At 41.5% G+C, this 16,295-nt stretch overlaps 1 protein-coding gene across 5 annotated transcripts in view; it reads right to left on the reverse strand.

Moving 5' to 3' along the window:
- The window catches only part of Klhl3 (kelch like family member 3), a 112,320-nt gene extending 96,308 nt beyond the window's left edge, over positions 1-16,012 (reverse strand). For 3 of the 5 annotated variants that reach the window (XM_074058863.1, XM_074058858.1, XM_074058857.1), the window contains exons 1-2: positions 15,516-16,010; positions 516-635 (exon numbers count right to left, since the gene is read on the reverse strand). In XM_074058863.1, the coding sequence (XP_073914964.1) occupies positions 516-528 (13 nt within the window). In that variant the 5' untranslated portion in view covers positions 529-635; positions 15,516-16,010. Of the gene's footprint in view, positions 1-515; positions 636-15,515 lie in introns of those variants that run through there. The other 2 variants (XM_074058859.1, XM_074058861.1) reach the window with 2 other exon arrangements.
- Positions 16,013-16,295: the final 283 nt, after the last annotated feature.

Below are 16,295 nucleotides of genomic sequence, written 5' to 3' on the forward strand. Positions count from 1 at the left end.
ACCTATTCAGTACTGGGAGGATGAGCGTGCTGGAATTTCATCTCTTCCTTTACAGAGTTAAACTTCATTTCAGGAGGGAGGGATTCTTCCATTTGAGTGGCTCTTGTGCCAAGTCAAGCTCAGACCAAGGAACCGAAGAGGAAAGCCAAACAAAAATATATGGCATCTTTTATCTGCAATTGTGGGGAGGTGTCGCAATCATTCTATAATTGGTTTTCGAACAGCTGGTTTGGTTGGAAATCAAGTCTATGAACAGACCTGCTGTAACCACAAAGGAATTTCCCCCCGTGATTAACTATGAAAATGATAGGTGTTAAGTAAATACAAAGGGAAGAGAGAAAATTGTTGGCAAAGTCATTCTGTCTCAGAGTTTAAAAGGGAAGCAGAGCGCCTGAGAGTGGGTGGAGAAGAATCAGAATTCACTTGGTGGTGGTGTTCTGACTTCTGTTCTCAATGCCTGATGACACTCTCCCTGAAAGTTCCTTCTGAAAGAGCACACAAGACAGGAAAAGTACCTCCGCAGTTCATTCATAACCTTGAAGGCCTTCCCCATGTGAGCAGGGTTGACGGTGATCGTCCTCTGGCACTTATCATCATCCCCGGCCTGCATGGATGGCTGGGAGCTGGGCTTGATGCTGTGAAGGAAGAGGGAGGGAAAGAAAGATCACACACTGGTAAACCAGTCATCCAGCTGCCACAAGTCCATGCATTTACCACCCACAAGGGGCATCTCTGTCAGCCTGTTCTCACCACAGAGCCAGCAGGGAAGGAACTGTACTGTGCTGGGATTTCTGCAGGACATTTCAGTACACAGGGCGTTCCTCTGGAAGAAACCAGGCTCTAGCTCAACGTCTTCCTCCAAGTACTGTGTGACTCTGCAGGATCCTTATCGTCCCTCCATCTCCCCCACCCAAAGGGAGGGGGACAAAGCACTCTATCACTCACTACTCAGGGACCAGTTGTTCACTTAACATTTATTGGATGCTATTAAGTGATAGGTACTGTATTTAAGGGGAACATAACAGTAAGCAAGAGGTAGTCCTTGTCCTCATAGAGCTTAGATTTCAGTGAAGAAGAAAGCTAAGTAAATGTTCAAACATCCTGTCCTAAGAATTATGATTCAATAGGAGCTACAGAGTCTAGAGGACGAGAAACTACCCTAGTGATGCCAGAGAAAGGGAAAACTTTCCAGAAGCAGAGACCTAAAGGAAATCAGAGATTAGCCAGTTAAAAGGACAGGTGGAGAGCATTCCAAGCAGAAGAAACAGTATGTACAAAGTCCTGGAAGAAAAAAAAGAGCAAAGTGTGTTCAAAGTGCTGGCCGTTCAGTAAAACTACAGGAGAGTATCAAAAGAAGACTGGGGAATTTGGATTTCTTTTTGCAGCAATGACAAGACATCAAAGTTGGTTTTAAACTGAGAAGTGGGACAGGAAGTGAACGAATCTATGCTTCAGAAAGATCACATTGGTTATGGTATGGAAAACAGCAGCACCTGAGTGAAAGCGTTTGGGAAACCATAATTCCACAGAAAGACAGGAGATTTTTCTGTTATGGGAAAGAAAAAAAAATCAGTGTGGACTAAGTGAACAGGTGGTGACTAGCAAGTCGCTGAAACCAAGAGATAAAGCAATTCAAATCCCTATAGGACGCCCAACTACCGCTGAGCATGGCTCAGTTTTATGAGAATGAGGTCGGGAGTAGGAAGGAGGAACAAAAAGAATAAGGAAAGGATATTCTCCCCACACTGGTAAAACTATTCAACTCCAAGGTCAAGTCTGAGACCTTGAAGTTACCTGTTTGGACCAGACTAAGCTTTGTTTTGCTAGTAGGAAAACAGAACCTTCTCCACTTGAGTAGCTTTAGCAACCCACAATTTACCCCAACACTCGGTCAGTGAGGGTAGTCTCCTCTGACTTTTCTTCATGGGCCACCACCTAGCCTTACAAACTAGCTAGGGGCTGTTACCATTAAGAGAATGTTCCAAAAGCCTGAGATTCTCTACAGCTCTCCCAGTGGACTTCATTAACTACTATAACATTCAAATATAGCAAGAATGCCAGACCCACAGCTTGCCTGACCATAACAGATTCCTTTGGCTTCCTTCCCTTCCCTTCATTTCAGCATGCAAATAAATGTAAACCATGGACATCCAAACTTTGGGACTGTCTGGAGTCTGGGTATGAGGAAATTAGCTAAGCAAAGGAAGATAGATATCAAGAGATGCACAAAAGAAAAATAATTACAGTTATCTGTTGAAGCAGGCAAAGAAAATCTCAAGGCAGAAAATGTAATCAGACAGGAAGCATCCAACAAAAATTAAAAACCATTCAGAAATCCCACAAGCGTAATTTCTTTCATAGTTAATATCCTTCCTTACTCCAAAGCCAAATACTAATTTCTACTTTCTACTAAAAGCTCAACTTAGTTTGCTTTTGATACTTAAACCCTTATTTTATTTGAAGTTGATTTTTTTTTTTTTTGTGGTACTGGGGTTTGAACACCTTGAGCCACTTCACCAGCCCTTTTTTTGTGATGGGTTTTTCAAGATAGGGTCTCATGTACTATTTGCCCAGGCTGGCTTTGAACCACAATCCTCCTGATCTCTGCCTCCTGAGTAGCTAGGATTATAGGCACCTGGCTTGAAATTGATTTTATATCATGATATGAAATAGAGATATAATTTTTCCCATAAGTTCTATTTATTGATAAGTCTTATTTTTCCCACTCACATGTAATATCACGTTAGGTCACAAATTACAACTCCAAATATACCAGGACCTATTTTGCACTATCTAGTCTATTCCACTGGTCAGTTTGTCCTAACTTGTACCATATTACTTCTGTAGGTTCATAATGAGGTCTGATATCTGATAGGGCAAGTCCCCAATCCTATTACTGTTCTTGAAAAGATCTTGACTATTCTAGTTTCTTAACTCTTTATACAAATTTTAGTATCAGCTTCTCAAGCTCCATGACAAACCCTGATGGGCTTTTGATAGAAACTACATTGAATTTGTAGATAAATTTGCATCAAGTCATCATCTTTCAGATATTATGCCTTCCTTTCCATGAGTATGAGCTACTTCTCCATTTATTTATGTCTTCTTTAATGTCACTCAAACTTTTACATCTTACTGTATGAAGAGCTTATACACATTTTAGATTTAATCCAAATTATGTTGCAGTTTTTAATTGTAATTTTATAATAGGGATTGTATTTTTTAAAGTATATTTAATCACTATAGTTTATAAAATACAATGCATTTTTGAAAATCAATCTTTTTATCCAGTTATTTACCAAATGATCTCATTATTTATAATTATTGACCACGGGATTAGTTACGTGTTCTGTGTAGATAATCATATTACCTACTTACAAAGCCATGGATTTTTTTCCTCCTTTCCAACTCTTAGGCCTCTAATTTCTTGTCTTCTCCTCCTCCTCCCCACACCACAGGACCGGGATTTGAACTCAGGGCTTTGCACTTGCTAGGCAAGCACTCTTCCATTTGAACCATACCTTTAATTTATTTTTTGAAAGAAATTTTGCACTGGCTGAGATGGCCACACAATGTCAAACAGGAAGGGCAATAATGAATATTCTTGATTTTAAAGACATTTCTAATTTCTCCCCATTGTATACATTTGTTATAGGAATTTTGCAGATGCTGTCTATTAGGTTAAGAAAATTCCCTTCTATTTATATTGAGTTTTTTAATCTACATGTGTATTGAATTTTATCAAATGGTTTTGTATATATATAATGAGATGATTATATTTTTCTCTTTAATTTTTTAGTGTGTTAAATAACACATTTATCTTTTTGAAAACAAAATTATACTTGCAATTCTGGGATAAATCTAGAAACTACAAAATATTGCAGAAATATTCATTATAAATACTGCCTTCAAACTATGGAGATATTTAAAAACCAGGGTGAGAAGATGTCATTTGGAATGAATCAAGAAGCCACTGAAGGTTTTGAACAGGGAAGTAATAAGATTAGAGTTCAGAGAAGACTAGAGGACAGATTTTATATTATATATACTATATTATAATATATATTATATGTATAATATCATGATATTATATATATATATATTAGCTTCCCTCCACAAATATGGAACAGGTGTAAGCCATACAGAACCATTTTGGAAGCACTGACAACAATCTGTAGTGTGGTCAATGAACAGAAAATCTCACTCTTCCTTTTCAGGCTTACAGTTTAGTCTGATAATAATAATACATATCCCCATTAATACAGTGTGGTGCTTAACAAAAGTTCTCAAACATAGGTTGCCTATTATCAGAGGATTAAAGTCCAACAAAATAATTCAGGGAGGCCTGAAAGATTAATGATGATAACCAGAGGGCTGGCTAGGAAAAGGATTTGTTTCCTCAGTCCATTCAGAGCCCTTCCCACCCTAAATGCAGAGCAAGCCTTGACCCCAGAAAGAAATAAAGGTTGCTTTCTTTCCCTGCTCTGCAATTCTGTGAAGACACAGGACATCTGAAATAGATTCTTGGCCTTGAGTTTCTAGAAGGTACACCTTCTTAGCAACTCACTGACCTTCCAGAGAGCAGGACATTAAAAGAGAGTGTCCAAGGACTTGGAGAATTAAGAATCTCATGTAGGATCACACAGATGGTAAGGAAGAGAGATGGGATCTGAACTCATATGTCCTCAAGCTATTTCCACCACAGTCTGTACTCTCAGCAATACAGAACATGCATGTACATAAAGGTGCACACACAGGCACATATGCTTCAGTCAAGGATCACATACCCAGGGTCAGAGTTGCTATATGCTATCATTTCCTCCTTGATCAGATCTTAACTACTTAGTTCCCAACTGAATGCCCTATCCCCACTCTATTACGGCCCAATCCCTAGCATCCTCAGTTCTTGATTCCAAATAAGACTGGTGGATCTCCTCTTCCGACCTATGAAGCAGACCACACTGAGTTATGTTGTCATTCTCTTCTCCAAGTTCAAGGCCTATCACTATACTTTTCACCCTGCCCAGACTGAACCAAAATCTCCCTCTCATACATATACACACACAAAATTCTCTTCACAGACTCAGCCATATGTTTTCTGGTAAAAAGCATTTATCAGTAAATAGCCTTAAACTAGCCACAAAGTGGTTGATTTTGCCAAAAGTAAAAACTGACTCTAGCCCCCATTAAAATCACACCAGGCTTCAAGAGTCTTCATCCAGCCCAACTGAGGTGATTCAGCCATTATGGTTTTCATGATCTGGCAAGAGATTCGCAGTCTATCAAATTCCCTCCACAGTCAATGTTAATTTATATGTTCCCTTCTCACCAGACCTGAAGCTCTGGTTGCCAAACAAAAGAGCCTTCATCTTTTGCTGAACAAAAGAGGCAAATGTCTAGAGATTCAGGAACATTCAAGTTGAGCCATAGTAAGATTCAAATGGGTCACCAATCATAAATGTATTGAAAAAGTATGAGCCAGGCAAAATCCTCATTCTTTCCTATAGGAATATACAGAAATGGTCCTCTAAGCCATTTTCCACATAAGCTGCAGCAGAATCAGAACATATCAAAGTATCCAACTTCATGAAACCATGAGGTATCTGGCTCAAGCAGTTGATTAATTTCACACACGGTCCTGTTACTAGTCAACATTACGTGTATGAACACTGGTGCCATGGTGAATCAACTACAGTGAATGTTTCCTCTAGCCCAACAGGTAAAAAGGCCAACAACCCATCAACAGCCCACAGAAAGACAGAGCTGGAAGTTGGCTCCAACTTCCCATTCTCTCAGATGCCCACTGACCCCATTTAAGAAGTCATATATGTGAGACATTCAAGAGTCATGGAAAAGAAGGACAAACAGCTGGCCCTTCCTTCCTGATCTTTCTGCTTCTCTTTTTCCCTGGTTTAGATCATTATAATGGCCTCCCACCTGCTGTTGCCCATTCCAGATGCTTCCCGCACACCATTGCCAATCTGATCTTCTGAAAGATCACTGGGATCATATCTTCCAGATCCTTACTGCCCATGGGTCTCTTCCACAGTGGCAGTGAGGATTATGTGGGGGGGGGGGGTTCAGTCAGAGCCCTCTGCTTCCATTTGTTCTATATATTGAGTGTCCATGAAGATTTCCTTTTAAAGGACTCTATAGATAATAAAATTCAAAAGTCATTGGCCTACATTATAAAGTCATGACTCTTGCCTAGTGTTCTTGCTTCCTTATCCTTGACTGACCCTGAATGCCATCCTTACCTCATTTACTCAAATATTTACTGAGTACTTGTTATGTGCCAAGCAGATGGCTTGGCCTTCAGACTTAAACTATAAATGAATATACATAAATACTAACTATAAAAGTTATAAATGAAAACATATAAGCTCTAAATATTAGGACCTCATCTGATAGGCCACTTCTCTTACCATCTAAATTCCAAATCAACATGCAATGTCTTACCTGACCCCACACACACACTTAGATTTTATGTAATTAACTCATACATATCCAAAATCTGTGTTCTTTACCTTCCCTCAAGCCAGTTCTTTCTGTATTCTCTACCTCAGAGGCATAACCAACTGCCCACTCACCTGTCCAAACCAAAAACTGAGCTATTACCTTTGATATCTTCTTATACACACACACGCACACACACACCCCCCTCAAATACAGCCACAAGTCCTATCGATCCTGTCTTTTAACATCCCTGTAACCCATTCCCTCTCACAGACACTACTGCTACAACATCATTCCAGGAATATATGATTTCTTACCTGAGTTATTACAATCATCTCCAAAATGCCAGTATGGCTGAAACATTTCTTTGTGAAGTCTTTTCCCAGTCCCTCACTGCATTCAGAATGCATCTCAGAAAAAACTTGGCCCTTCATAATCCCATCATTGCTCTGAAGACTTCTCATTGCCATAATACCTAAATACACTGGGCTGTTCGGCCTGGTGAAGTTTTTGTCTACCTTGAAAACACTCTATCCCTACCTTTTCTCCTCTAGGTATAGCCAGTTCCTACTAGCCTGTCAAGCTTCTACCCAGAAGGCTTCCCTACTGTCCTCCACTAGCCACTTGACAGTTCCCTTCTTCCACCTTTCCACAGTCCTCTGTGCTTCCCTCTGCAGTGTACTGTAAATAGCTCTTCCTGGTCTGTCTCCCCAACACAACACAGCCATGAGCTGGTATAACAGTTGGTTGGAGGGAAGGGAGCCCAGATTTATAACATTTGCCAATTTCCATGGTGTAAATACTCCCTCCGTGGCAGATTTCAAACTACCAACATGTCGTCACTGAACATGGGATTTGGGGGAAAAGAGTGTGTGCTGCTTCTTCACAGATGTGCAGTATTTCTTCTGTAAAATACAATAGACGGTATAGCTAGTTCACCCTGAATGTGCCCAATCTCATTTAAAATACAATAGAGCCTCAAAGGCCTAGACAATAGTAAGAAAAATAGAATGTGATGAGTTCTGATATTTATTATATTTTTTTATTTATTTATAAGTTATATAATTTAATTTTTTTAATATCTTTTTAATAACTGACTCACAAAATTCCTGAAAATTTCACAAGCAGCTTTTGCAAGTCTGACCCCATGAGATTCTGAGTTCCATGAGAACCAGGATGGTGTTTTAGTTCCCTCTGTGTTCTTAGTGTCTAGCATATGATAGACACTTAATAAGGACTATAGAGTAAATTAATAGATAAGTATTTACTTATCTATTTACTTATCTATTAAATAGATAAGTAAATAGTCAGTACAAGTATTGACTATTGCATCTTTTCTCAATGCCTCTCACTGGAATAATTATGATTTTTATCTCCCCCAACTTCCCTCCTTTCCTTCACCACGGGGGGTGGGGATGGGTACAGTCTAGTCCCTTGCAATGGTGATGGGGGAGAGAGCGAGCCAACACCTAGAGGGATGTTCTTAGCACTGGTTAGGTTCTTAGGTTATTTCCATTGGTGAGGAAAATCCAGGTAATGAGCAGAAAGGAAAGGACGCTAAAAAAAACAAGCCAGACAGGCAGGTGGCAGAAGGGTCTCCAAGCAGGCTGATTGTGCAGGAGATTGGGAGATCTAGCAAGGAAGTTTTTCCAGAACATCCAGAGTGTGAGAGAAAGTGAAGGGAGTCTCAGAAATGCTGCAGAAGGTTATGAATTATTTCTCCTCTAAAAGTCTTCAAGAGATAGAAATAAATTTCAGAACCATGGACAAATACTGGTGTATCTACATGGGGCCCAAGAATATTACATTTAAGCTAGAGGTGAGCCCAAGTAAAGAGAGGCAATGTCACCTAAAGAGACAGAGTGGGACTATGCTGAGTGATTGCATTTAAGTCCCTGAACAAAGAAAACCAAAAACTAAGAATCAGATGGAGAAAGCCCTGGGTCCAACCCATTCCCCATTCTCTAGGCAAGAAAGGTACTTAGCCATCAGATAATATCCTTTTGTTCAGCCTTAGGTCAGACCCCTGTTGTGCAGTCTGAAGCCTATAAACACCCAAATGTCATAACTCAGGCCCTTACTCACAAGGCAGCCATTTGACCCATATGACCTGCCCTATGGTTCTCCTTCAGAGAGAAAGAAAGTAGTAGCAGGCCCTCAGGAATATCTCTGCAGTAATACTTTTCACTGCAAATTAATAAGCAGACATGCTAACTTTGTACTTTCAGTTCTTTCATGGTCATCAGCATGACTCTGTTTCTCCAAGTCTGGGCAAATGGGGCACTAACAAGAAAAGGATTTCTGGACCCAGGAGGCTCTGTGCAAACAGAGATCTAGGGAGTAGCCCAATCCAAGACCAAAATGATCAAATTTAGGTTTCTACTTCTTGATTAATTGAGAACCTGACACTTGAAAAACATCCAAACACCAGGATCCAGGATTTGTTAGGCAGTCCTGCCATCAAAAAAAAAAAAAAAACCACCATTTACAACTTCATATACTTGTATTAAATAGAACAATGAAACTTTAGACAACTGCTTTAAGTGGGGATGGTTGAGGGGGTCCAGGGGCAGAGATGGTGGGGGCAACCTAGCCAATCTAAGCCTATTTGGAACTGTCACAATGAACCTCATCTATACAACAAATATGTCCTAATTTTAAATAAAATAAAGAAAGAAGAAAAAAACACCATTTATTACACAGCCTACCACAGAGCCCCATACTCTTCATACCCTCTCAGCAGGGCCAGCCTTGTTAGCAGCATCAGGCTAACAATATGAAATAGCCCACTTGGACACAGAAAATATGCACCAGAAAGTCACAGTTCTCAGGTTAACATTTACAAGAAGTTGGTGCTATATTACAGCATCTTAACCTCCATTTTCTCATTCCATCTTCAAAAGAGCTCTATGAAGTAGGTACTGATATCTCCTGAGAACATGAGACTAAAATTTGTCCAGAAGTCCCACATAATTAGAAAATGTAGAACTGGCACTCAGACCCAGTCTTACTCCAGGACCTATCCTCATAATAACCATATCCACCAACTTAAAATGATGTCCACAGCCCATCAGGCCAAGGAGAACACAACCCCTGAAGTCCTACTCTCAGAGGTTCTTCCCTGTTGGCCAAACCAGGTCATATGAAAAAACACTAAATCTTCTTGAAGCTGTGATCCATCATGTCTTCACTCTACTGATTGTTGGAAGTTGCAGAGTGTATTAGATTCTGTCATTACTATTAATTATTATGAATGTAGAATTTCTACACTCCTCCTTCACACAAACCAAGCATGATGGATGAGAGGTGGCCAGCAGCTGCAGCCATTCCTGATAAGTGTTCCTTGATAAAGAAACTCAAGAACAAGTATGTCATGTCGCTAATCACATTCTTAAAAGACCAATCCACTATTGCTTTCTTCAAAACTCAGAAGGGAAAGCTCTTAAGTGGATTGTGTAAAAATGGAAAACTTAAGTGAAACACGTGAGTTCAGACAGATAAAATTAGACAAGAGAGAAAGACTATAAGAAAAAAAAAAACCCTCATACTACGGCATTTTGGAAGCCAAGCTCATATTTGGTTTGCATAGGAAAGCTGAGCTCTTCCACATGTGTGGTTTTGACAAAGGGCACATACACTTTCACAAGTTAAAAAAAACAAGTCCCGGGAAGTTGTGCTGAGTTCTGAAAATCCTCATAAATTAAGAAAAGCCACAGATTTCTAACCTGAGAGCCATTGAACTTGTTTAACAGGAAAAAGACTCTTAGAACAAAGCATGTCCAAGCTATTTTTTGCATAGTTTATTAATGGTCTATTCAGTTTAACCTACTTTTAGGGTTCATCCAGAAACTGAAAGAAAAGAAAATAGGTCAGTTCTACAATGGCAAATTTTATCAGATAAAGTGCTTGCTTTAGCAAACTTACAGAAAAAGTTTGTCTGGATCTGTCTTAACAATTTAAAACTTAGCAAGGAAAATCCTAAAAAGCCAAATCTAGGGGTGGAGAAATGAAGAGGTTTCTTTTGCTTTGTTTTTGCAATTCAAATTTTTATTTCACCAAAAAGTATTTCCAAAATGAAAAAGTTTTGTTTCATGGTTGAAATGCATACACATCTGCTTCAAGAAGCAGTAATGCCCAAAAATTTCTATCAAACTTTCTACTTGTGATTTTTAAAGGTGGGGAAGGATTAAGTGACAGGCCAGTCAGAACAGAAAAAATGCTAGGTTGTTCAACACCTGCCCTTCCCTGGGTCTTAACCAGTATTTTACCTGCCATTGCAGAACTCAGCATTTAGGGAGTGCTGGCTTTCTAAGACATGTCTCTGAATATTTTATCTATATGTCGTTCTTGGATCAAGTGTATATAGATAAGTACCTTCCTCTTAGAAGCTCCCTATGATATAGGAGCAGGCTGTCTTTCATAAGAACCATCCTCTGAGGACACCTCACATAAATTCCCAGCATGGCACTGAGTACACGGTGCCCCTCTCGTGCAGGGCCATTCCTATGCTTCTAATGTAGAAAATAATCACAATTTCAAGAAAAATGGACAGCTACCTTCCCCTTTTCATGATGTTTCTTCTGAAAGTTGCTCTCTGCAACTCTTGCAGATCATGCACAATGTGGGCCTACAATTTGTGTGTGTGTATGTGTGTGTGTGTGAGACACATGTACTGTAAAATGTATAATTGTAATCATTTCTTAATGTACAGTGCTATTGATTACATTGGCAGGGCTGTACAACCATTACCACTATCCATCTGCAGAACTCCTCCATCTTCCCAAACTGAAACCCCATACCCATTAAATACCCATGCTTCCTTTCCTCTAGCCCCTGGCAACCATTTCACTTTCTATCTTTACAAATTTGACGAATCATAGAAGTGGAAATTCATTTGAATCATCTACAAGGCTGATTTCCAAAACTGAAATAAAATCGCAACAGCAAGGGCAACTGCCATTTTCAATGTTTATCTGCTCTACACATACATAGATATAATTCATCACTGTAATACCTAAAAGCCAGAGATCCTTTTCTTTTTCACAACAGAAGACAAAGTCACCTTCTTCTTACTGATCAAGCCACAGTGATTTCCCCATGGCAGGAGCTGGGGGAAGATTTAGCATTAGAAGGTCCAGCAGAGAGCTAGAGAGTTGGAATGCAACAGAGAAAAGTGAAAATTCACAGGTCCTTGTTAAGGTCTTGACCTGAACCTCACAGTTCCAAACCACTAAAGCATCTAGATGCTATGGGATGTCTATAAAAAGGAAAGTTAAGGTGATCTTGGAGAAACCTTAATAAAAAAAAAAGGCAATGCAAAGCCTTGTGAGGACATAGTTTAGGTAAGAAGTAAGATGACATATATAATCTCCCTTGGATGATCAATATAGAAAAATCCTAAAAAATGTCTTGGTTCTTATCCTAGCACTGAGTCATAGGGCACAACACAACAATAAATGGTCACCAGTGATGACAGTGACTACCATTTACTAAGTACTTATTCTGTGTCAGAAAAAGTACTAGGATATTATACATACTGGCTCACTTAATTTTCACAACTCCGTAAAGTACAGATTATTCAAAGACAGAAAAATCAGTTCTGCAGAACTGTGATATACTCAAGGCCACACCTTTTACATACACTTTACACTACTAAGTCTAGTTCACTCCAAAGTCTATGTGTTTAGTTAACAGCCTTTCAAGGTAGAAGGTATTTCCATATGCTCATAGCAAAGAAAGAAAATTACTCATTAGAAATCTCTAATGAAGATCTGTAATTGGGGCTTAAAAACAGCCCCAATTAAGCTTCAACAGATTAAATGTGGAACAAGCACCAAATTCAGGATCCCTCTAGTCTCTAAAGGTTGAACATGTGATCCTAGACCAGTCGCTCCGATTTGGTGGCCTTCAGTTTCCAGGGAACTTGTAAAATAAGACTACTTCCCTGTGTTCTCCCTCTACCCCAAAGCATTTCATGAGGTCAATTACCTACGCTGAGATAATAAGGCTGATATCCACCCAAAAGACTGTTACTCCAGAGGCACCTGCACACCCATGTTTATTGAGTCACTATTCACAATGGCCAAGTCATGGAAACAGCCAAGATGTCCCACCACTGACGAATGGATTAAGAAAATGTGGTATCTATACACAATGGAATTTTATGCAGCCATGAAGAAGAACGAAATGTTATCATTCGCTGGTAAATGGATGGAATTGGAGAACATCATTCTGAGTGAGGTTGGCCTGGCCCAAAAGACCAAAAATCGTATGTTCTCCCTCATATGTGGACATTAGATCAAGGGCAAACACAACAAGGGGATTGGACTATGAGCACATGATAAAAGCGAGAGCACACAAGGGAGGGATGAGGATAGGTAAGACACCTAAAAAACTAGCTAGCATTTGTTGCCCTTAACGCAAAGAAACTAAAGCAGATACCTTAAAGCAACTGAGGCCAATAGGAAAAGGGGAACAGGTACTAGAGAAAAGGTTAGATCAAAAAGAATTAACCTAGAAGGTAACACCCACGCACAGGAAATCAATGTGAGTCAATGCCCTGTATAGCTATCCTTATCTCAACCAGCAAAAACCCTTGTTCCTTCCTATTATTGCTTATACTCTCTCTACAACAAAATTAGAAATAAGGGCAAAATAGTTTCTGCTGGGTATTGGGGGGGGAGAGGGAGGGGGCGGAGTGGGTGGTAAGGGAGGGGGTGGGGGCAGTGGGGAGAAATGAACCAATCCTTGTATGCACATATGAATAATAAAAGAAAAATGAAAAAAAAAATAAGGCTGATATCCAAGGATGACCCCATTGGCCAGATTCCAATCTTTTCTCTCACCAATTTTCTTTTTAGTTACCAGAGTTTCTCACAAAAGTTATCAGTTAACCAGCAAACAACTGCCCACCACATGCTGTTTTTGTGCAGCCACAAAGTAGTCAGTGAGGAATATTCCTTGCCCTTGAAAACACGTCTCCAAGCCTGGGAACTTGTAAGATATAGGAAACAAAACCACACAAAGATGTGACTAGGCCTATTATTCAGTAGTCAACTCTGGATACAAACTAAGGTATTGAGAATATCAGCCAGGTCTAAAAAAGCTGAGGTTCCCAAGACAAAGTGGAATCTTAACGCATCCTTGATAAGTAACTTATGCAAAAGAGAAAGAGAAAGGCATCCAGCAAAAGAGACCTGGGGTGGTGACGGTGGGGGGTTGGGTGCTAAGGACCTGAGGCTGGCTGGAGCAATGTACAGAATGGGTCGCAATGAAAGAGACTAATGGGACTCTTTGTAGGCGTGTGAGTATGCAGTGGGAGTGGAGACAAGGACAAGGTCTCAGAAGACGTGAATGCTTTGCACGTAAGCTGGACTGGGAAAAGGAACAAAAGCTGAGTGACCCTGGAAATGCTGGAAAATCTCAGCTTGGATCTCTTGTCCACTCAATGCTTCTAGTAGAGGAAAAGCAAAAGGACACATGCAACCAGGTGTTCTAAAGCCATGGACATCAGCTGTCCCACCTGAGAGCACCCAGACCTTGAAAAACAACAAAACTCTGGGGAACACAGAACCGGGGGACACAGTAATCATAGCCTCACACCAGCTTTTCATAGGTCACCCAAACAGGCATGGTCCAGAACCTCTACACTTCCATCACATCACCTGCCCTCTGCTAACTACAAAACCAATGAGAGAAGGTGAAGACACCCTCTGCCCCAAGGCCTTTAGATGTTCTGTTTCCCAGGAGACCACATGGAGTTCAATATTAAGCGGCTGTCACACAGAGCACCCACAAAGAGGCTGCACCAGCAGGCACTTGGTCTGGAAAGTCCCAGGCTCTTCTTGTGGGATTGACATTAAAAAGCACAGTCCCTGGGGCCTCTTCAGACAGGAGGATGAGGTGACACCCAATCATGTCCATTCTAATAGGGTCTACAGGTGTTTAATAATATCGCCCTGCCCATGACATCTGATAGAAATCAGGATAACCTGTGCAAAGGACACTGCTTATCAACACGCACTCCAGAGAGTTCTGACTTAGTTGAGCCAATTCTCATTTAACCAGCAACCCAAAACTCAGCAGCAGGTTTCTCCTCAGTGCCATGGCCTGACCCCTCCCTGCAGTCTTCTCTCTCCACAAGGAAAACGGTGACCCCCTCTTACCAGCACAAACCCTTAGGATGAAGAGGCTGGCACTCAGATGTCTGGTCCATAGACAGAGGAATGAATGACCACCCTGGCACTGCACTCAGCGCCTTCACATCAGGAGGATCAGATCCTCAGATAATAATTCATAATTGTGTACATCTGTGCCTGCCAGGAAACGAACCTGGGCTAGTTAGTTCCTGCACAGCACAAGCACTTACATCCCTTCTGTTGACTTCTATTTCATAAAAAGTCCTAGAAAGAAGTAGGAGTTCCTCTAAAGCAGGATCTCTCATAAACTTTTCAATGCAGATGAAACTCAGTTCAGAAAAAGTGTCATATGACTGGGTTTCTCTCCTCCTCCCTGTACATGTGTGTATGCAGGTGTGTGCGCCTAAACACACACGTACACACATGCGTACACATAAACACACACACACACACACTTTTAGAAAAGCCCTCAGTTTGGCATGTTTTCTGAAGTTTCAGCCACCTCAGTGCAAAAAATACAAGTGCTCTATGCCAGGCCAGCCCTGCTACAACATCAAATCCCCCACCAAAAATTTTTTTTAAAAAACTACCCGAGGGAAAGGAGCCAGGAAAGGGAAACGCCTCTTCGAAACAGCCTGAGAAAGGCAATCCTGATTCAGCTTGTGCTGAAACTATTCCCGAACACCAGCCAGGAAGTCCCTTCTCTTGATGTGCTCCAATGCCCAGGAAACCCAGACCTGTCTTTAATGAAGCCAGATCTCTAGCTTGGAAGAGGTGGATTTGGAAAGGGGCTTCCCTGCTCTGCTTCTGCCACCCTTTGGATCCATCAGTGGCTGGGGTTTTGCAACCCTGCCTAGCCAGTGCAAACATAAACGCTGGTGGTCACACCGCAAGCACACGTTTGCACACACACACACATACCTTTCACCCTCCATCGTGCGAGGCCCAGCAGGGGTGGTAGTCGCTGAACTGTGCATGTACCAGGATCTGCTCTTGCTTCTCCCAGAAGCCCAAAGGGAGATCTGCTCAGCAACAGTGATTCAGCATGGCTGCAGCTGAAGCCACCTCCCTCTTGATCCTCCTTTCCTCTGACTTACTCGCGGAGCTTCTACCGCAGAAGCAGCAGCAGTAGAAAATGTCTTACCCAGAGCTCCCTGCAGCCCTTTCAGCTGCTAAAAGCAGCAACCCACTTGCTCCCCCTCCCCCGCAGGCTGGCTGCTCCTCCGTCTCCTAGGAACAGCGGCAGCTTCAGCGACCCAAGTGCGGTGCCACCTTTCCAGCTGCCTCTGCATCCACCTAGGCATCCCCAGCCCCCTGGCGAGCCCACCACAGGGTCTCCAGCCTCCTCTGCCTAGACTGCAAAGCATCAGGCAGTTCCTCACTAGTTGAGAAACACGGGGCCCTCCCTTCCCCTCCACCACCACTGGGGCTCCCCGCCCTTCCCCATAGGCTATGAGTCTGTCCTCTGCCTGGCCAGATTGCTGGAATAAGGAGGCCCCTCTGTGGCCTGCAGTGGAGTTTATCCACCTGGGTAAATTCACTTGTGGGTCACAGCTCATGTTCCAATTCCTCCTCCCCAAATCTGTAGTAGCTCTGAGAGCCTGATAGATGGAAAGAAGTTAGGGGAAGACAGCCTGACAGAACTGAAAAGAACCCAGAGAAAAATGTAAAGAACACAGGAGAAGAATTAGGAAGAGAGAG

This window comes from Castor canadensis, chromosome 16 (assembly GCF_047511655.1).
Source record: "Castor canadensis chromosome 16, mCasCan1.hap1v2, whole genome shotgun sequence".
Lineage (NCBI taxonomy): Eukaryota > Metazoa > Chordata > Mammalia > Rodentia > Castoridae > Castor > Castor canadensis.